This window comes from Miniopterus schreibersii (genome assembly GCF_964146895.1).
Source record: "Miniopterus schreibersii genome assembly, chromosome: X".
In the NCBI taxonomy this organism is placed as follows: Eukaryota; Metazoa; Chordata; class Mammalia; order Chiroptera; family Miniopteridae; genus Miniopterus; species Miniopterus schreibersii.
This window is the reverse complement of record NC_138104.1, coordinates 94,968,217-94,990,448: the sequence shown is the minus strand read 5'-3', so window position 1 is coordinate 94,990,448 and position 22,232 is coordinate 94,968,217. Positions and strand designations below refer to the sequence as shown.

General features: G+C 39.4%; 1 protein-coding gene across 2 annotated transcripts in view; it reads left to right on the top strand.

The window, feature by feature from the left end:
• The window catches only part of PHEX (phosphate regulating endopeptidase X-linked), a 172,500-nt gene that overhangs the window by 18,091 nt on the left and 132,177 nt on the right, over positions 1-22,232 (top strand). For both annotated transcript variants that reach the window (XM_081125341.1, XM_081125342.1), the window contains 2 exons: positions 19,646-19,732; positions 21,042-21,268. In XM_081125341.1, coding sequence (XP_080981467.1) covers positions 19,646-19,732; positions 21,042-21,268 — 314 coding nt within the window. The remainder of the gene's footprint in view (positions 1-19,645; positions 19,733-21,041; positions 21,269-22,232) is intronic.

The window sequence follows — 22,232 nt, the reverse complement described above, 5'->3', positions numbered from 1 at the left end:
TTTTGGCCAATTACTTATCTCAGCTAGCTCAAGTTTTCTTATCTTTCAAATGGAGATAACAATACCCAATTCATGGGGTTTGTGAGGACCAAAGGAGATGACCCATATAAATTACCCAGTCCAGTTCCTTTCATGTAGCAGGCCGTCAATAAATACTTGGCCTTTGCTCCTCCATTTTATCTCAAAGATAGTTCTAAGGCTCACAAAGTAATGTCTATGAAATCCTTAAGTATTATCCTGGTCTTATCCTTTGTAAATATCACGTGCTTTTAAAAATATTGAATACTGTCTAGATATTTTTCCTCACCCTCGGTAAAGAGAACATCCAAAAATAAAATGCAGTACTACCAATCAAAAGAAAACCATTTTCTCATGGCTGATAGAGAACACACAGATATGGCTATCCAATTTGTGAAATAAAATGGATTTGACAGACCTGGCTGATGAAAAATTGCCCTCTATTGAAGTCAGCAACCAGGCTTTGTGAATTTTTTCTTTAAATGGCATATAAGACTCAGATTTCTACTTGGAAAATAAAATAATTTCTTGTTCTCTTCAAGAAGCAGGATTTTATTTTAAAAAGACTGAATGTAGTCATGTGTTTAAATGTCTTAAAATGTCCTTCCTACTAAACCTCCCAAATTTGTCTTTATGTGACCATGGAGATGACACAGCATGCGTTGCTTCTGAACGAGCAGATGAAAATTTTGCAAATGAGTACTTATGAAACATGAGGCAATGAGTGAGATAGAACACTTGTGTCAAACAGAAGACAGATGACTCAAGGTAGGGCCAGCTCATCTCTATTATGGAATAACAGTCTTTGCCAATATTTTGTAAAGAAATGCAGTGTATTATTATGTTCAAGCACAGACAGCACCAGCGGAACAATAAGACGAAGTAGGGTCTATGCATTAATGAGCCGAGAAAGATGATTGTGATTCATAGATCAGTTATTTATTTGTAAATACTTGCTGGTTGAGATTCAAATGATTCTCATAATTAAATAACCCCCTATAATCTTGGCTGTTTTTCCCCCCTGAAAATAATCCTAGCCAAATCAACTTTTACAGATAAGAGAAAGCAGAAAACTTCATTTCAGCTCCAGTAAAGTCATTTGATAATTAGGAAGATCAGATTATTGAAGATACAGTTAATTGTCTTATTTTCCAGATACCATGAACATAATGTAGTGATGTACCAATATGAGCCTTGATATCATTAAGGTTTTTGAAACAAATGATATCACACTGGAGAAAACAAGATGGAGATGCGGTGGGGCAGTGCTAGAGAACACCCAGCCATTGTGGTGGGCTTTGATTCCTGGTGAAAACTCAGGCCCTGTAAGTCTCAGTGAATCTGCTGTATGAACTGGGTGCACCCACTCAGAGAAGACTTCTCTTTTTCTGATCATGTTGACTCCTTTTCATGTGACCACACAAGAAGCAACAGATTGCTAGATTTTACATATGTCACCATCAGTCCTGTTCCAACAGACGGATGCTGCATGAAGATTTGGGCCTGTATAGAGGCCTCTCAGAATGCTGAATGCAATGATTTTACTTGAAAAGTTTTTAGTTGCTGTTATTTACATTTTTCCTAATCTCGATATACCATTTGAGCTTGGGTGGGAATGAGGGTGCATGGAGTGTGAGGAAGGGGAAAGAAGTCAAATTTTAAAAGTTTAGAAAAATCCTGTTAGGAGACATTCATTTCAGATATAGAAATGAATTTCTTCCTGAAGGCTGTGAAGAATGTTCATGTAGCTCTAAGATATGTTCTCTTTCTAATGGCTGAAGGAAGTAAAGAGGCCACGAGAATGGTCACTATGTGTAAAAGCTTGTGTTCTGGTAGTTTTCACAGTTGGCATTTTATGTTTTCTACTTGTGTTGTGTGTTTTTTCCATTCCCAGTGCATCTCCTTGTCTTTTTAACTCTTATGTGCTCCAAGCATATGATTTTAAGATCTGATCTTATCCCCTATGGCTTTTATGTAGCTCTTCTGTCATAGTGGTTAGTATTACAGATAAGTTGGGTATGCTTGATAAGAACCAGATCTATTCATTGCATTCATTCCAAGTATGCTCTTTGATTTGGGGAGGGGGGTGCATTCACTTTAAATAGATTGAAATGCACAGCATTGTGACTGTATTAATTAATCTGTGAACTGAAGATTATTTACTGAGCATTTACTTTTTTCCTGGCACCAATTGCTCTCAGTCACAAGTGACAAAATCCCCAATTCAATCTGGCTTAAACAATAAGGAAAATTTGCTGGCTCATGCAACCAAAATGTCTAGTGTACTTTAGGTAAGGGTTGATCCAGTAGCTGAACTGTGTCATTAAGGATCACATTTCTTTCTTTCTTTCTACTCTGACATCCGCTGTCTCATGCTTCTAAGTCTGTTTGGTTATAAGGTTGTTGCCAATAACAACCAGAATTTACACTTTCTCATTCACATCTAGCAAGGGGCATCGTGTTAGACACAGGAGGATACTGAAGTGCAGAGATTAACAAAGCTCCCAAGATTATCCTTGTGGAAATAAAAAATCTGCACAGCACAAAATGTTTCAATAGGTATTGTAATCAAGACTCAAGAGCTGCACAGTTCAATTATGGTAGCCACTAGCCAGCCACCTGTGGCTTTGAGCACTTGAAGTATGGCTGGTTGGAATTGAGATGTGCTGTAAGTGTACAATACACACCAAATTTCAAAGACTTTGTTTAAAAATATATAAAATATATGATTAATTTATTTTATAATTACACATTGAAATTACACTATTTTAAGATACATTGGGTTAAATAAAATATGTTATTAAATGTAATCTCACCTTTTTTACTTATTTAAATGCAGCTACAAGGAAATTAAGTTGCATATGTGGCTCAGGTAATATTTCTATGAGACAGTGCTGTCTAGATCCCTGAAGAGGCCATTAGAAAGGTGAGCTCTCTGGGAATGAATTCAGATTTGTTTTATTGATAGAGAAGAGTCAGCGAACACCTTTATTAAAAATAATCCCTACTCTAGTCCCCAGTGCCTCTGTACCCTATTACCCGTAAGCATCCCTTGCGGCATTTATAGCCATCTGAGATTGTCTTGTTTCTGTACTTGCTTCCTTGTTCCACGTTCTTCTCCCTCCTGTGTGTCATCCTCACCCCCGCCCCCCACCCGTGGGAGGTAAATTCCCAGAGAGCCAGAAGCTTGTCCATTTTGGCCTCACTGTGATCCAGCACACAGCCTAGTGCCTGGCACATAGTTGGTGCTCAGTAAATACTTGTTGAAGAAAGGAGAGAAAGATCATGCACTCTGTGTGTGGCTGAGTGAAGAGGTGGGGTGGCAGTTTGCTGGATGGGGAGAGGCGGCTTTCTCATCTCTTCTGTCTCCCCGTCCTCCTGTGCCTGGGTTTCTGCTTGTGCTCCCAGAAAAGCCCTGAGATACAACCAGAGCTTGCCCCTGCGGGGAAGGGAAGGGTAATTGTTAGTTCTCCATTTGTGCTCCAGGCCCCAGGAAGGCAGGACCATGAAACAGGGCAGAGCCCTTTCTGGGGCTCCAAGACTCACTGGTGCTGTGATCTCGTGTAAGTTACAACAAGGGAAATCAGAACTCACAGGATAGTGTTTGAGTTAAGGCTCTGAAAAAAAAAAATAGGACTCTGCCCCTTGTTGGCTATGTCACGGTGGGCAAACCACTTCCCTCTGAGCCTCAGTTTCTTTTCTGGTTATGCTGTTGGACGAATTCACTGAGATGCGCTGAAAATCTTCTGCACAGGGCTCAATACATAGCATCTGTTACTACTGTTAACTTCATGAGGATTAAATTAATATTTTAAAAGCACTTAGCACATAGTAGATGCTTAAGACATGTTAGTTTCTTAGCCAAATAAAAATTACAACTTTAATTTATAAGAAAACTTTAACAGCATTACTAAAGTAAAATACTGTGATCTGGTATTTTGCAAAAGTCTCAACATGCTTGTAAATAAGGCCCAAAATGGCAAACCTGGGAGTGAAAACAATAGGTTAGGGTATTTGTGTGTATTCTTAACTTTTATTGACAGACCATGGTCATCACCTTGAACCCTGCAAGGTCTTGAAAATCTAATTGGTCAGACAACACACTCATTGGGGAATGTAAGTTTTAAATCACTTCTACAGAAAAAGAAGAAGGAAGGGGAATTGGGGAAAATAAGAAAGAGTGTCATTGTAGGCTGCTTAGATCCTCTCTAGATGCCATTTAAAAAATTACACCTATATCCCTTTCTTCTCTCTCTTCTTACCCTCATCCCTAGGGGATCCTTAACCCAGGCCCGTAGCCCCTCAAGAGGGCTGTTGATAGATTTCAGGAACTTGCATGGGAAAAAATGCACCATTATTTTTACTAACCTCTGACAGAACTTTAGCATTTTCTTTAATTATGAACTGAGGCAACAAACTTTGATATTTCTCTGACTTTGTTATCAATGCAAGTCATCGTTATTTTTCTCTCAATATAGATGGTTCGGGTATCTTGAAATATTATTTATATACATCACTACTTTGAAATCATAGTGGTAGCTAGACCCAATGCTGGATCTTATTTAAGGAGCTAATGAAGTATCGCAAATATGTCAAACAATAAAACAACTGTTTTGTTAACTGTGTTTCCAAGTAGCTGGTTTCCTTTGTAAACCTGTGTTTCTTCCCTTATGCACTTATAAACATTATTCTGAGAATGGTCTGTAGGTTTTAAGAGTCTACCCAGGGGATGTATAGCACAAAGAAGATTAAGAACCCTTGTCTATGTAAGGATTGCCGGGGCAAGCCTCAAGGAAGTATAGTTTTATTTAATTCCAGCCTTTTGCTGCATCCTATTTCAGGTACTTTGAGTGGAGTTGGCTATTACATGTCCCCATGGGTTTACTCATACCCAAATCTTTGAACAGTCCACTGTCTAGAATCCCTGGATAATTAGCCCAGAACTGACAGTTAATCTGTGTTTGTAAGGATATTAAATGGAACCAGAGATTTGTGTTTGTAGATTTATGCTAATGCGAAGGCTTCAACTGATTAAGTGAAAACTTTATGGAATTACCTATACCAGGGAATAAATATATTTATAGGTGAGATTACTGAATGTTGCCACATGCCTATTATGAAAACAGAGAGTTAAAGGTCAATGCCCAACTGGAGATGATACAGTTTTTGCTGTGGTGTAATGATAGATATTTGCGAACAGTGCAAATGGTTGAAAATAGTAATATGCCAAGTAGAGTCTTTATTCATAAGTACGTGTTATGTGGCATATGAAGGGGCTTGCTCATCATCTTGTCTTGAGGACAGGGACTCTTGTTTGAACTTGGAAGGGCAGGGGCAGGAGAGGGATTACAGAACTGGAAGTTCTGTGAGTGAAGCTCCAAGGAGAAGACTGAATCAATGTAACGGCTTTGTTGGAAGGAAGGATTGAGCGAGGCTGTTGGTGAGAGATGACAGGAGTGAGAGGGGTGGATGAAAAATGTCGACATCCATTTGTGAGATTTTGACTTGCAACAGGGAATGCTGAGCTTGCTGAAAGTGGAGTGACAGCCTAGATATGCTACGCATGGGAATATTGACTGAAAAAATGGAGTGGAAAAGTAGATGAGGGGGCATTTTTGTAGCGTAAATATTGGAACACATTATGAAAAGTTTCCTGCTAGTGAGCTTGAATGTTGTAGGAAGAAAGTCACATTTTACTTTAGAAGATTGTCAGCTAAATTTAGGTTCTTTTGACTATAAGTTCTTTGGTATCACTGACACAGGATATGTGTGCATCCTGAGAAAGACATATATACTCTTACAGTTATACTTCTCAACCTGCCTACACCCAGGTCCCATTTTGCATGGTTGGTGCGTATAAGTATATTTTACTTTGCAGATGTTAGAGGGGTTGCATATTTTTAAAATTTTATTTTTCAATTACAGTTGGCATACAATTATGTTAGTTTCAGGTATACAATATAACGATTAGACATTTATATACCTTATGAAGTGATCATCCCAAAAGTGTAGTAGAAGGGTTGCCTGTTTTTGAAAAGCCACTTCCTGAAAGAGGAGGACTGTTTGGGAAAGGAAGAAAAATCCCAGCTGGCTTTGATGGTAACAATTTGGAGGCAAACCCACATGAGCTTTGGTGGTAACAATTCCTGAAGCTCCTGTAAGTCCCCATGTATTACTACTGTCAGTTGCTGGAAGCTAGAATAATAATGGAGCTGAGGATATGGGATTTTTGCAGGAACTTCCAAGGGTCATCCAGATTTCATACCAAAAACAGAGGACTCAGATTTCCTGGGCCTTGAAACCTGTGTCTTAGAAAAATGAGCCAATTATTTTCCTTGACTATACTCCTGATTGGTCAATGGCAAAACTCAGGCACTAGAAAAATTAAAAAGTTGGTTGCACACAAAAATGCATTGCCCATGTAAATTGAAAATTTTATCCTTGCACTAGCAAACTCTCTGAGGAGATGCCTTCAGCTGTGCTCTCACCCTCAATTCTGAGAACTTTTCAACTGCAACTTGAAGTTGTGGATGGTTTGAGCATCTTTACAATGTGGCAGGGTCCCCATTTCTTCCCTAATTTACTACTAATGGGGGTGTTTCTACTCTCTGTGAAGTGAGCTTTTAGCAAATTCCAAAGAAAATTTGTAAATGAGTGTATCACACAGAGAAGGACCTAACAGAACAGGCACTTTATAGAGAGAGATGACCTTGTTTAATAATACCCTTAGTTACCATTTGTTGAACTCTCTAAACTGAACTCCCAATAAGCCTAAAGTATGTAAGATTTACCCACATTTTGCAAATGAGGAAATCAAGGCATGGAGCAGTACAATAACCAGCCCAAGATTACATAACTAATAGGTAATGGAGCTATGATTAAAATTCGCACAGGTTGACCCTTAGGGCCTGGTAAAAACCCCATTTTGCAGTTGTGGAAGCTAAGGCTTAAAGAAGTTATGTAATTCATTTAGATCCACACAGCTTTGTAATATGAGTCACAAATGCAAGTTACATGTCATTTTACATATTTTCTAATAGCCACATTAAAAAAGTAAAAGGAAACAGGTCAAATTATTTATTTTATCTAACCTGACATATCCAAAATATTGTCATTTCATGTAATCAATATAAAAAACTTATTCACAAGGCATTTTACATTATTTCTTTCCTACTAAGTCTTTGAAATCTGATACTCATCTTATACTTGCATCACATCTCCACGTGGACCAACCACTTGGTGGACCAACCGCATTTCAAGCTCTCAGTAGCCCCGTGTGACTACTAGCTTCTGTGTCAGACAGGGCAGTTCTAGAGCAGTGCTTCTTAACCTCGACTGCATATTGGAATCACTGGGGAGCTTTAAAAACACAGATGCCCGAGTCTCATCCTCAGAGGTTCTGATGTAATTGGTCTGGCTGTGGCCTGGGCGTCTGGATTTTTAAAAACCACCTCCCCCATGCAATTCTAATAGGTAGCCAAGTTTGAGAACCTATTCAAGGGCAATGCCAAAACTAATCTGGTAGAGAACTGAAGCCACCACCCACTGGAGAAGATTTTATGAGTTTTCTGAAAAGAGAATCATTCAAAGAAACAACTGTGACAATATGCTTTCCTAGTTGACATTAAAGAATGCCAGGCAATGCCCTAGCTAATTTATTACTTTCTCTCAATTTACATTTGCTGACGTTTTGGCCAAGTCCTAGGATAATATAAGAAAAGAAAAGATTTCTTTTTTCTCCTTAATCTACACACTGGTCTGGATATGCACCAGTACAACTAAATTAAGGCAGAAAATTCTATTATTTTGCCCTAGCCGGTTTGGATCAGTGGTTAGAGTGTCAGTCCATGGACTGAAGGGTCCCAGGTTTGATTCTAGCCAGGGGCACATGCCTCAGTTGCAGGCTTGATCCCCAGCCCCAGTTGGGCCTGTCACTCTCACACAGATGTTTTCTTTTCTCTCTCAATCTCTCTCTCTCTCTCAATCTCTCTGTCTCCCCTAACCCCCTCTTCCACTCTCTCTAAAAAAGCAATGGAAAAAATATCCTTGGGTGAAGATTTTTAAAAATTCTATTATTTTAATTGAAGGCACAGGTATTGATGTCAGTCTGGAACCTCTGAGCTGTGGAGAAGAGGAAGTTGGGGTTTGAAAGCTGCAGGTTGTTGCCAAAATGAAACATGTTTAGTGGGGAATGCGTGGGAAGTGCTGGGTGAGGAAAGGAGGCAATTGTGGCTCCAGCTGAGGTCTAAAGGCTGCACAGCCCACGGTGTGGCAGGACGCCCACAAAGCTGCTCTTGCCAAAGGCCTCACACCACCTTCCTACTTGGCCAAACTTGTGTTTCTGTCTTGAGACCCGATATTCAGGAATTCAAAGGTCTCATCTCACCCAGAGGTTCCATTGTCCTTAAAATGCTTTTGGAGTCATTTGGAATAATTTTAATAATGCCTTCTTTGATTTAAATCCAAATACAGCTTTAATATTCTGGACACATTATTTCCCAGAATGAAAAAGATTTGGTCTTCTGTAGTGGTAGCACTATAGTTACATGCAGTTTTCTTGGTTTACTTTATTTGACTTAAAATTAAGCCAGAGAACACACAAACACTGATGAGTCATCTATAGCCTGAAGTAAATTAATACCATATTTCATCAAATAAAAAATACTGTCCAATTTAATATGTAGCATTATTTCATGTGTGCTAAGAAAGACTAAACTATTACACAATGCTTTCTTATCACTTGAGATTTTTTGAGATTTTTGTTTTATTTTCATCGAAAGGATTCTTTTGTAATTCCAGTTTTGTCCCGGGAGTATAGCTTCCACTCCATCGGCCACCATCTTTAATCTCTATCTGAAAGGATTCTTTTAGACTTAGACATTAATTTTATCATATATAATAATAGAATTTAAATGGAATATGCAAGCAAAAGATACTGGTTAAGGTATTCCTAAAACCTGTTCACAGTCTTTTTTGATTTCACATCATCAGTGCTCTTTTCTCAAAAAATATTGTCCTCTTTCCATCGACAATAGCAGTGATTCAGCACTTCTTTTAAAAGTGTTCCCAATTGTTTCAGGGATTTTCCTCCGTGACTGACTTTTTGGATGTGCAGTAAGTTTTCATTTCATTGCCAAACTGTGGTGAAATCCTTCTGCAGATATTTTAAGGGACAATTTACTAGCCATGCAACCAACTCATTTCAAGTGCTAACTGGAAGAACTGCTAGATTGGTTCACGCATGGGCAGCCAGTGGGCTACTACATCATGACTGTGCCTGGCTGACAGTTTTAAGATGGGTTCCAATTTCAGAGATGTTCAGATGTGAAACAAATGTGCTTCTTAGAATTGAGAAAATGTGGTATGTAAATTGTATTTCTGATGATCCAGGCTCCCCAACTGCTTGCCTCATCCACCTTGTGTATGTGCTTTAAACAGTTTCATTGAGATTTGTGTTATGTTTCTTCCTCAGCATACCCAGGCTTTAATATTCAGTGGTGTATAAGCAACACTCCCTACTTCCTTCTGCTCCAACTTGCAGCTACAAAAGCTGTACTATATACAGTTCTTCCTGACTTTAAATGTGTATACGAATCCCCTGGTAATGTTATTAAAATGCAGATTCTGATTCAGTAGGTCTGAGAAGGGACCTGAGAATCTGCATTCCTAGCAAATTCTCAGGTGATGCCCACCGTACTGTTATGGGGACCACACACTGAGTAGCCGGGCCTTACTACATCTAGGGAAGGACACTGTATATCACTGAAACAATTCAGCACCTTCCCATAGTACATGTAGCTTAGTTTTTCCTCTGTTTATATTACTATTTTGATGAAGACCTATATATTGTAAATGTCATTGTATTGCTTAAATACAAAGATTACTTAGGGTAAAATGGAAAGACTTTTCTATGTCTTGTCTTATGGTATAGGAAGAGATATTTCTTCCATTGACTTGCTTTGGGAAAGATTTGTTTATTTCATTTTCCCTTGCTTTCCTCCTCAAAAAACTTGGGCAACTTGAATTTATTAGGAAATCTGCATGTAATTGCAGATTAATAACCTACCCATTAATACCACATTAGTTCATTGTGATTAATAGCATCTGTGTGAATGCTTAATGAATTAATAATGAAGGACTATTTGCTTTAAAGTGTCAAGAGAACATTTCATGTTAAAAAAGGCACTACCCATAACAGGAAAATTAATTATATGCTAGTTAGATAATAGCTTGTCACAAGCAAGATATGTTTGTTTGGAAAGCCTTATTGGTGTTGATATTTGCACTGTGAAAGATACTTTCTAAAACATGCATGGACCTTTTAATTTATGAAATGAGAAGGGAATTTTATTTTCATCAATAATTAAGATAAATATGGGAGCTCATATTTATGAGAGAGAGAAGCATGCACATGCACACACACACACATGTGCTAGTGTTCTCACAAGTTTACCTGTGTCACTAACCAGAGACTTCCTGTAGTGGCCATTTAGATTAAGTTTCAGATCGAACTGCTTCTACTACCTGATGTCTATTCTGAATTCATAAATTCACTTCCTCAAGACCCAAATGGTTTTTGTTACTAATTTTATTCTGTTAGCATATCATTTGTTTTCTCTATGATTCCTCACTTTAATTCTGTAATGTCGGCCATCAGTGTTTATTTTTGTCTTTGCCCTACATCCGAGGAAGCGAAGGTCAAGGAAATTATGTGACTTGCCCAAACCAGTCCAGCCATATAATTTGTTCCCCACAGATTATGGGTCTAACATTTCAAATGTCTCCCATTTTAACGCAGGCGGAAAGAGCTGCATGAGCAGAGCTTCTGTCCAGATGGTGCCTTTGAGGAAACCCAAGAAGCCCAGTGTGTTGGAGCTCAGAGTTGGAAGGGAAAAGGGACAAAAGATAAAACTGAAGAGAAAGGAGGGGCCAGAGTAGGCAGGCCTTGCAGGTCATGTAAAGATTTTAGCCTCTGTCCTTGGGCAATGGGAAGCCATTTGTAAATGTCATGTTGAGGGGCTTGGTGAGTGATGCGTTTTTCCAGAGCATACCGACTGCCTGTGGGGAATGGCTTGGAGGAGGGAGTTGATGTATGGAGACCAGTTCAGAAGGCCCCATCATGCTGTTCTGTTCTCTAGCTTGGGATCCAGACAAAGGTAGAGTTTGTCTTCCTTGCTACAGAAATCCCCAAGCATTATTGGGTATCCTTTTCTCCCTAGTTCAGCAACGAGGGTCATTGTATCACCTCTGTAGCTCCTGGTTTTCTTGAACTTAGAAAGGTGCTTTGCCACGTACCCCTGGACACACAGCAGAAGGCTTTAGGGGAGCCACAGCGGGAGCCAGTGGGTGCAGAAATTAGCTCTGGCCCCTGGCCCTTTCCCCCTTGAATCCTTCACTTGCACCAGAGGTGCTACTGCTTCCCCTCTTCTGGAGGGAGAGGGTCATGGACAGAGAAGGAAAGAGAGCCCAGCTCTTAATCCCTCATTGTCAGAAGCCCAGTTTTAGAGGGACAGCATCCTTTCACCACACACTGTGGTTTGAACAGCCAAGAATAGAACCTCTGCTGCTCTCACCTCCTCATGGAAGGTGGGAGTGAAAACAGGGGTTAGTTGGGAAGTGGCTTTTTAAACCTGTGTTTACAGTATTTTGATGCCACAGTCACAGATGAGGGGAGGAATTGTGAAGTCTGCAGCTCAGATTTTTTAGGATTTCAGGGATGCAGTATTTATCCCACTCTTCCTCCTCATAGGGTGTGGTATAAGCTGGAGTTGAAAATAGCTGCCCTGTGTTGTTGTTTTCTTCACTTTAGGAGTCTTCCTGGCATAATGCTGATTTTCCCTCCCTCTTGAACCAGTGAATCGACCATCATCTCAAATCCCTATTGCATTTTATCTTTGAGGAAGGTAATGAACTTTTTATATCCCACATATGAGTGAGATCATATGGTTCTTGTCCTTTTCTATCTGACTTATTTTACTTAGCACAATACTCTCAAGATCTGTCCATGTTGTTACAAATGGCAGTATTTCATCATTTTTGAAAGCAATAATCGAACTAACCAAACTCATAGACACAGACAACAGTATGGTGATTGCCAGAAGGAAGAGGAGGTGGGGGGAGTTAAAAGAGGGTAAAGGGGGGATAAAAGGTTATGGAAGGAGACTTGACCTGGGGTGTTGAACACACAGTACAATACAGATGATGTATTATAGAATTGCACACCTGAAACATACAATGTTATTAACCAGTGTCACCCCAATAATTTTAATAAAAAAGAAGGGAACTTTTTAAAGCTGTGTTTTTCAGAACTGAGGAACTAACTTAGACCTAAATGGGCCAATGTAAGGAGAGTGTTCCAGAATAAAACAAAGTAGTGATCTCCTTGAAGAATGTTGGCATTGAACAAAAATGGAGCTGCAGAGTGAAAGTAGCAAAGAAAGGACAAAAGCTCCTTATTTGACCGTGGCTTGGGTGGAGAATGGGGGAGGAGGGAATCTGATCTGGGGATCACAGACATGAGAAAGGACTGGTGATAATTGTCAACTATACCTCGATAAAGTTGGAGGGGAAAAGAGGGCTGGTGAGTACTGTTGGTTTAAAGAAGGGGTTCTCAAAGTGTGTTCCCTCAACCTGCAGCATTGGCATTACCTAGGAATTTGTTAGAAATGCAAATTCCTGGGCCTTACCCAGATCTACTGAATCAGACACTGATGGAAAACTAATACTGTGTTTTAACAAGCTCTTTCAATGATACTGATGCCGCATGCTCAAGTTTGGAATCCACTGGTTTGGACTAGGGCAAAATGTGAAGTCCAGCCTTAGGGACCAGCTAACTTTGTTCTGTTCTAATTTTACTAGGCCTTCCACCTGTAGCTAGGTGCCTCAGGAATGTGTGTCTCTGGTCACAAATAGGGTGACAGGGCAAAGGGATTAGATGGCTCAGCACAGAGTCACTCCATCACTGCAGAAACAAGTCTCTATGTAACCAGGGAAGACCTTTTTTCCAGATATGATTGTGATATCTGTCAAGAAAGTCCATGAGGGCAGCGCTGCCTCTGGTTTAGCCACTGGGTGCTCAGTTTTCACACAGGAAAGCAGCTTGTAGAATTTTACTGGCTACCTGCAAGTGGAATGAACAGAAGTTAGAGACCTGGGTCCAAATCCAAGCTCTAACCTTTGCTAGCTGTTTCCTTGGATAAGCTCTTACAGGTTTCTCACCTATAGAATGGGGTTAAATACATGCCTCTTAGGGTTGGTCGGGGATTAATTGAGGTCATACACCTGGCTCAGAGTAGGTACTTAATAAATGAATGCTGTCACCATTGGGTCCTTGGATATCTGAGGACTGCTCAGGAAGGACCACTGCAGGGGGTATTTACCATACATGGTCTTTTCCTTGTAATGTTAAGATGTTAGAAACAGGCAGGAAAAAATATATAATTAGGGTTTTTACTATAGGAAAAAAACCTGAAGGTAGATTTTAATGACTTTAAGTTCAGGATAGGCCTTACAGTGAATTATCTGCTAAAATACAAATTATCTAAGTAAAAAGGCTAATTTTATGAGTTAAAATATATTGGCAGATTCATTGTAATAATATGCTATCAAACAGTCATGTTAAAATTTAATTTAAATTATTTTGAAGTGTAACCCTGATAAATATAATCCTTATAACTTCTCTTATAAGTGTACATAATAAAAGAGTTACTTTCTATTAGACTTTTGTAGTATCTGACAGTTTTATAAAATTGATTTCATTATGGACAAAGTGGTCTTTTGTGTTAAAAGGGGGTATTTTTATATTATTTGGTAACCCATGATTTAGGTTGATGAGTTAGAGGTTTTTGATTCCCCTAAAATAATCTCTGTTCCCTTTTCTTAAACTGATGCCATCCAACAGTTATCATTTATAAGATGATCATAAAAAATGATCAGAGAAAAGAATTCTGACAGTTTCTCTCCTTATACTTATGTGGGAGATTTCCAGAAGAATGAGAAATATCAGCTTTTATTGTCCTTTCAGTGTGTCAAACAGACTCAGTTAATCCCATGCTTGACTGGCTATGGGGCCTAGGAACTGCAGAGTTGAGTGTCACACAATTCAGGTGAAAACATGAGGGTTATGGGATCCACAGACCATGACTTAGTTAACTTGAATTTTATTTTTTAATGAGAATAACAATGGGCTTTGCAAACTGATCTAGAGTCTCCGGGTTTAACTGCATACGAGTTTAATACCCTGCATGTGTAAGTTAGAAAAATGAAATTTTTCACTACAGTAAATAAACTGAGGAGCCTGGAAACCAAATTGAAGTCTGTAGCCTGGAAAATCAACAAGGACTAAACATAGTAAGATTAGAGGAGACATTCAACCAGGGACCATCCGAAGGTGGTTTTTAAGTACCACCAAAGAAGAAACCAGGCCATGATATGATAGGTTTAAAAAAATATATATGTCTAGAGAACATTCTGTTCATTATGTAGGTGTAGAAGGGCGTACCCTTCCTTAAAATATAGATTTGGTTTTCCAAACTTGTTATTTTTTGTGTTCTTTCTCTCACTAGAATTAAGAGGACACTCCCCCTGATTTCTAAGGGAGAGATGTTGGCATAATGTACCTTAAGTTGAGGATTCACCTTGATGACGTTTGACATGAATGTTTTAGATTGCAATTACTGTTTCTGTTAAGCAAGTCAGACAGGCAGCCCCAACATTTGTCTCTCAGCAAGTAGGCAGAAGATTCCCTTTAGAACAGGTACATAGGAGTGCAGGGTCAGGGAAAAAACACAAAGGAGCGTGTGTTGAAAGAATTCCTGTTATCTTGAACCATCTCCTTAAAATGGCTTCAGCTCAACCTTGAGGTTCTTGGTAGGTGTTTGCTCAAAGGCCTAAAACACTATACATGTAGAGTTTTTGAAAATAGTATTAGTTGATAAGGTGCTAATTATTGCAGAAACTTCAAATGGCTGTCTCGAGCTCTTGACTTACCATGGGAGTGCCAAGTCCTCAGGAGTCTCATTTTCCTTGGGAATTCCCTCTTCCTGTTGCAGAGCTCTAAATAAAGGGACTGTCTGAGCAAGAGAATTGAATTGAGTGAATAGAACTGATAGTCCTATCTGGCTCCTCAGCTTGAGGAAGTCAAACATTATCTAAGAAATCCCCCTACCCCCTCCAGCAGAGAAGTAGAAGTGGATGATTAAGCTGAGACCATTGGTAAAACAAAACGGGGCTGGGTGAAAAAGGTGAAGGGATTAGCAGAAAACACACAAGCACACAAAAAAACTAAACACCCCCCCAAATCTTAAAGATAGACAACAAACAGTATGGTGATTGCCAGAGGGAAAGTGGGGTGGGGGAGGTAGAAGAGGGTAAAGGGGGGATAAATGGTGATGGAAGGAAAATTGACTTGGGGTGGTGAACACAGTACAATACAGATGATGTACTATAGAATTGTACACCTGAAACCTATATAATTTTATTAACCATTGTCACCCCAATAAATTAAAAACAAGTTAAAAAACCTGGTGTTCGTGAAAACAGATGGCCTCTTGAATTTCATTGAATGATACAGGGAATAGAATGTGAGAATAGGAGATTATAGATGTTAGCATAATCAAGACATTTCTGATTATAAAAAGAAATAAGCCAGCCAGAGAAAGACAAGTATCACATGATCTCACTCATGGGGAATCTAATGAACAAAATGAACTGATGAACAAGATAGGTACAGAGACATAAAACCATGGAGCAGACTGAGGGATCTCAGAGGGAAGGTGGGGGTGGGGCGTGGGGGGGCAGAGATTAATCAAAGAACTTAGTTTCGTATATACATGACCTGTGGACACAGACAATAGTGTGGAGAAGGCCTGGGGGGGATGGGGAGGAGATGCCGGGTGGAGGGGATCAGTGCAGGGAAAAAGGGGGACATCTGTAATACTTTCAACAGTAAAGAAATAAAATAAAAAAGAAAAAGTCAGTCTCACTTCTCCCAGTTCCTTTTCAGTGTGCTAAAAAGCTCTCTCAGACTTGCCTTGTAAGGATTTCAGCTCGGCAAACGTGCATTGAACATCAGCAGTGCCAAGCATTAGGCCTGGGTGTTCAAAGATGAATGTGACCCAGCCCCTGCCCCAAAGAGTACTTGATCTAGTAGGAAATAGTCATTGTTAATGCCAAATTTATGCACCAAAATTATTTTTTGATGATGATATTTGAGGCCCAGTGATGAAAAGTACCTTCTTTATTAAAATTCTCACATGATTCATCATCTGTGAAGTCAGACTTGTGTTGCAAAGGCATGGCTGTCTACTCCGTAGGCAAAAACAAATTTTACGTGGACTATAGATCTAAATGTGAAACAAGAAGGATTCTAGGAGAAAACATAAGAGAATATCTTAATGACCTCAGAGCAGGCAAAGAGTTCTTAAATAGGACACCCAATATGCTAACCATAGATGGGAAAAAATGAGCAAATTGGGCTACATTAAAATAAAGAATTACAGTTCATCACATGATACCATTAAGAAAATGAAGTCTATGGAATGGGAGAAGATTTTGCAATACAAATATTCAACCAAGGACTTGTGTATAGAATATACAAAGAACTTCTACAAATCGATAAAAGGTAGATTACCCAATAGAAATATAGGAAATAGACTTGACTAAGAACTTCACAAAAGAGGATGTTGGTTGTCTTGATTAGAGTTAGTGCCTGGAAGGTAGCACAAAGAGTTTCTGGGATTCTGGTTATAATGTTGGTCATGCGGGTGTGTTTACTTTGTGAAAACCCTGCAAATTATGATTGGTGTACTTTTCTGTAATTTCATTGAAAATGTTTACATCAAAAGAAAATGCCTTGTTTCCAGGAGGAACAAAATATTCTCAGAGGTTAACACTGACTAAAAATTATCCCTCCTCATGGAGCACTGACTCTACTGTGAAAGCAGAGGAAGTGAGTGAGAGCATGGGCTTTGCAAGGTGGTTAGAGCAGGTTCATTTTGTGGAACCGTCCTACACGAAGTGGCAGTGCCTTGGGTTAGCATAGGGCCTTTGACTACAATACCCTAACAGAGGGGAAGGAAAAACTATTTATGGAAGGAAGCACTAGAAACAAGCTTGATTACTTTACAATTTTGGGTATAGCTGACTCAGCCTGTAATCCTGTTTAAGCCACCATTGATGGATCACTTATCATGTGTCCAGGGATTCAAATGGGCACTTTCTGTGCATTGAAATGTTTGATACTCACCACAACTCTGGGAGGTAGGCACTATTATTATCCAGATTTACAGATGAAGAAACTGAAGCTTAGATTAAATAACTTGCTGAAGTTCCCCCTGGAAAGTATCAGCAAGCTGCAACTGGAACCCATGTCTGTATGGTTTGAAAGCTCATCCCCTTGACATGTGTGTTGCATTGCCTTTAAAAAAAAAAGTATTTGATTGAGCATAATGAGAAGAAAAAATACATAATACATGTAATGTTCAAATTTCATGATCAGGAACACTTTGAATGAAATCAGTTTTAAAGCCTGAGATCTGTTTCACTATAGGCTTTTATGAACTGGAGTTTTCCTTTTCTATTGTAATGTGGATAGGAATATCTGCATGTGGGCTTGGGGGAGGACTGAGAAATCTTCCAAGAAACAACACAGATTATGATAGGAATGGCCTTGTGTGGGTGACCCATGAGTCGTTCTCTATGCTTTAGGGACATTTTAATAACCTGAGCAATTGCCTTTGATAGGTATGCTTTGTTTTCTGCTCAATAATGACTCCCTAGGCTAGATTTTATTTCTCTTACCACTAATTCAAATATGGAGATAGAGAAAGTGGATGCTGCTGACTGATGGCCACATCATTGCCTGCATATCAGTGCTCTCTTGCCTGCTTGGGTATGAAGAGAAAGAGGAGATGGGAAAGGCTAAGACAACCTGCGGTAGCTGCATTTGTTTTAAAAGACAAATTCTGGTACAGAATTTTGACATACACAAATTATTGGTATTTGTGCATGGTTAGGATTTTGGGATTACCCTACTTAGCATATGCATGTCTTCTTTTTTCCTTCTTGTGATACAGGGTGCCTCGGTGTACACTCAGGTAGATATTTAATACTTTGAGTTCTTTTGCTGCCCTGGCTTGTTTTGGTCCTCGGGACCTTCACGTTTGTAGCCTTTGGATTGTTTATAGCATTGGAATAATATCACATCTTTAAATGAAATTTGGATTATTTACTTCCAAATGCGTCTCCCCAACAATCCAGTCAATAACTATGGAAGCAGTATGGCAGAAAGGCACATGATCTGATTTGAATAGAAATGTATGTGGGTATGGTTTTAGAACTTGCTGTTTATTTTAAAAAAATCTCCTTTCTTTATCATTGGGGCTAGTTATCCTGCTTTTATTGCTCTGTAATACACAAGAAAGAAGCACTATACAAGTTGAAGTCATTGAAAATGCCCATATTGAACTCAATTTATTTTATTTGAATCTATGTAGTTACACGAACTTGTTTAATTTACAGGTATTTTAAAAAGTTGGACAGGAGCTCTGGATTGCTTTTTTTTTGAAATGTAGAACTTCTAGTTTAGAAGTAGATTCCCCTTTGAGAATATATAATCATTTATTAATTTGATTAGCACTGTACATTGCATTTTGAAGCTATTCAAAGTACTGTAGGAGCATGTGTTGTACTGTCATTTGGAGGCTGCTAGGTTGTTTCAAAAATAACCCCCAAATGCCCTGACAACAGAGCTTGACACAGCTCGATGGAGGCAGTGCCACGGCACTGTATTGGGATTCTTCATCTTGGCTTCATGTTGGTAAATTGACACTCTCAAGTATAACCAAGGTGGTCTTTGCGAGGGAGGGTGGTTTTTATTGAATTCTGGCTTTCCTTGAAATAGTAACAACTGTCATTTTCCACCTTCAAACAATAGCATCAGTGATTTTATAAATAGAAAATCATTTTCCAGGCAGACTTATGTCTATGCTGGCAACCATTTTATACACATGGCCTCATTTAAATGGCCAGGACTCCGAATGTGTAAATGGGCACATTTTCAGGCAATTTGGGTAGGCTTTCCAATCTCGCCTCTCCATTTCCTGTCTAAACAACTTCTTCCATGTCCACAGCATGTTTATACAACATTGAATAAAACTTCTAATGGGAAATTTCTTCCAGGTGACCTCCCTGAGAGGCTAGACTATGAAGAAATCTTAAGAAACACGACCCTGATGAAATTGCCTCCGTTGAGAATATTACTTGGTGCAGAAACAAGGAACAGAATTCAGTTATTTTTGGTTCTTGAATAAATGAATTCTGTTTTTTTGTGTGTAGGTGGCAGAAAACATTAACCCCTGCAGAAGGTCCCATCTCAGTTGGAAATTGAACTTTTGGTTTCTTTGAGTTAGGAGAACTTTTGAGAAAAGAATGTTAAATTGTTTTTATTTGAACCTCAAGCAACTTGGAATTGGTTCTGCTGTCTGCATATCTTTTATAGTAGCGCCTTTTCTAGGGTTGTCTGTCTTTACATTTAATTTTCTGGAGGCTGAGACTGTGATTATCAGATGACCTCCCACTCAGCACCACATGTGGGCAGACACTAATGAATCCTTTCTTAACCTCCTAGCACTGTTGGAGAAATCAATCAGTAGAAGACGGGACACCGAAGCCGTACAGAAAGCCAAAATCCTTTATTCATCGTGCATGAATGAGAGTGAGTAACAAAGAGAAATAAATAAAATACTTACCACCCCCATTCTTCAGAGCTCTTTTAATGTTTAAAGAGATTGTTTAGCCCGGCCGGGCGTGGCTTAGAGGTTGAGCATTGACCTAGGATCCAGGCAATCGGGGTTTGATTCCCGGTCAGGGCACGTGCAGGGTTTTGGGCTCGATCCCCAGCAGGGGGCGCGTAGGAGGCAGCCTTTCAATGATGACTCTCTCATCATTGATGTTTCTCTCTCTCTCTCTCTCCCTCCCTCCCTCCCCCCTCCTTTCCTCTCTGAAATCAATAAAGATATATTTAAAATAAATAAATAAAGAGATTGTTTAAGGAAAACGAGAACTAAGAATTCTATTAACGTTTAAATGTTTTGTTTAAGGAAAGGAACAACTCTCAAAAACTGGGTTGTCACTAGCCCTGTCTTAATGTTCTCTTGCTGGCTTGATGGAGAAAATAATTCTATTTCTATGGCTTGGATTCTTTGGGTATCAATTACCCATGAGAAACCTGGGTAGGGTTGTAAGGGCAACCCCCCCTGTATGTGGTACAGAAACGAATCCAGAGGCCAGGTCTGGTCCAAGAAGGAGCCTGGGAGGGAAGGCACTTGGGAGTGTTGCTGTGTCCCCTAAGAAGCTACTGGGACCTAGAGAAATCTGGATCCCCAGGCAGTCCAGGCTCCTCCTGCTTGCCCATCAGCCCAAGAGTCATCTTGTTGGGTGTCTTAGGCATGTCTCAGTATCTTGGGTCTGATTGGAGTTAAAAGAGACACTTGTCATTCTCTGGTCTGCTTTTTTAAGGCCACTGTAGGAAGAAGCCAGTGCCTCTGAGAAGTGTGTTAACTTGTTTAGGATTTGGGGTATTATTTGGTGAGCTAGAAGATGCTAATAAAAGATGATGAAAGAGTATGAAGCATTAACTCACTTTTACTGGGGAGTGATTGGTTTTATTGAACAGTTTCCTTTAGCTAGGGTTGTTCCTTAGCATTGCAGAGTATAATCAGCTTAACATTGCTCATTGCCTGGGGTTAGTGTAGTAAGCCCATCTTTTATTGTAGGGAATATACAGCAGATTCCCTACTCAGCTCTCCTGGCAAGAACACCAGGTTTAGGCAGTGATATTGCAGTGTGAGTCATAGGTAGCTGTCTCTGGTTATGCTTAGTCTACTGCAGGTCTCTGTAGCAGCTGAAATGTTAACTTGGGGCCTTATGGGAATTTTCTCGTGAGAAGTTACCCTCGCATTCTAGCTTGGTAAGGTAATCCAGTTTGCAATTCTCACTCTCCCTTCATATTTGCACCCTTTCAGAAGCGATCGAAAAAGCAGATGCCAAGCCATTGCTACATATCCTGCGGCATTCACCTTTTCGCTGGCCTGTGCTCGAGTCCAATATCGGTCCTGAAGGGATTTGGTCAGAGAGAAAGTTCAGCCTTCTGCATACACTTGCAACGTTTCGTGGTCATTACAGCAATTCTGTATTCATCCGTTTATATGTGTCCCCTGATGACAAGGCATCTAATGAACACATCTTGAAGGTATAGTGAGAACTTTGTCATCCATTTGTTCAGTCCAAGGTTAGCTTTTTTGGGTTGCTTCCTAGGAAAAGAGACTCATACCACCTTAGTGAAATGATAAGGTAAAAATTCTGTTAAACATTAGGATCTAGAGTATTACCCCCTTCACAAATTTGCAGAATGTAAATCATAAACAAACCAGTTTTATCAGCCTTTCAGGAAGCCAGTGAGTGAGTTTCAAGTGACCTGTGATCTGGCCCTCAAATACCTACTCTAAGCATATGTGGGGCCCTAAATTCCAGTGGGAAGAAAGCTGCAAAGACTTTCTTCTTTTCATTTAGCCTGTTCTTTTTTTTTTTTAATTACTGACATTCAATATTATATTAGTTTCAGGTGAACAGCATACTGGTTAGACATTTATATAATTTGCAAAGTGATCCTTCAGTAAGTCTAGTACCCACCTGGCACCATACGTAGTTATTACAATATTATTGTGCAAAGACTTTCTGAACTCTATTCTTTCCCCCCACCTTCTCATTCCCCTGACAAAGGAAAGAACGCATGCCATGATTCCTTGTTCCTCCATTGCTAATGTCTTCTTGTGTACACGCCTAAAATTTCATTGTCAAGTTCAGTCTGAATCTCTCCCCCTTCCTTTCATAAGATAAAGTGAAACTTGTTCTAAGTGGTTGGCTTGCATTTTCTATCGGGAGAGTAAGTATCCCTTTTGTAAAGGAATGGACCGTGCAGACATACTTTGATATAGACTATTACATTAGTAAACTCAGGAGGCTGTCAGAAAACTACCAACAATGAAAGATTCATCAATGAAAGAGTTTGGCAAGACTTCAAATAACATTTCTCAAAATGTTTGTGTTTTGATTCTACTATTTCTTTTTGTTTTCTGTTACTTTGACGAATAATGAAAATTTTATTGAACCACTGATTCCCCCCTTTAATTCTGTCCTTTGTTGAGCTAGAAAAT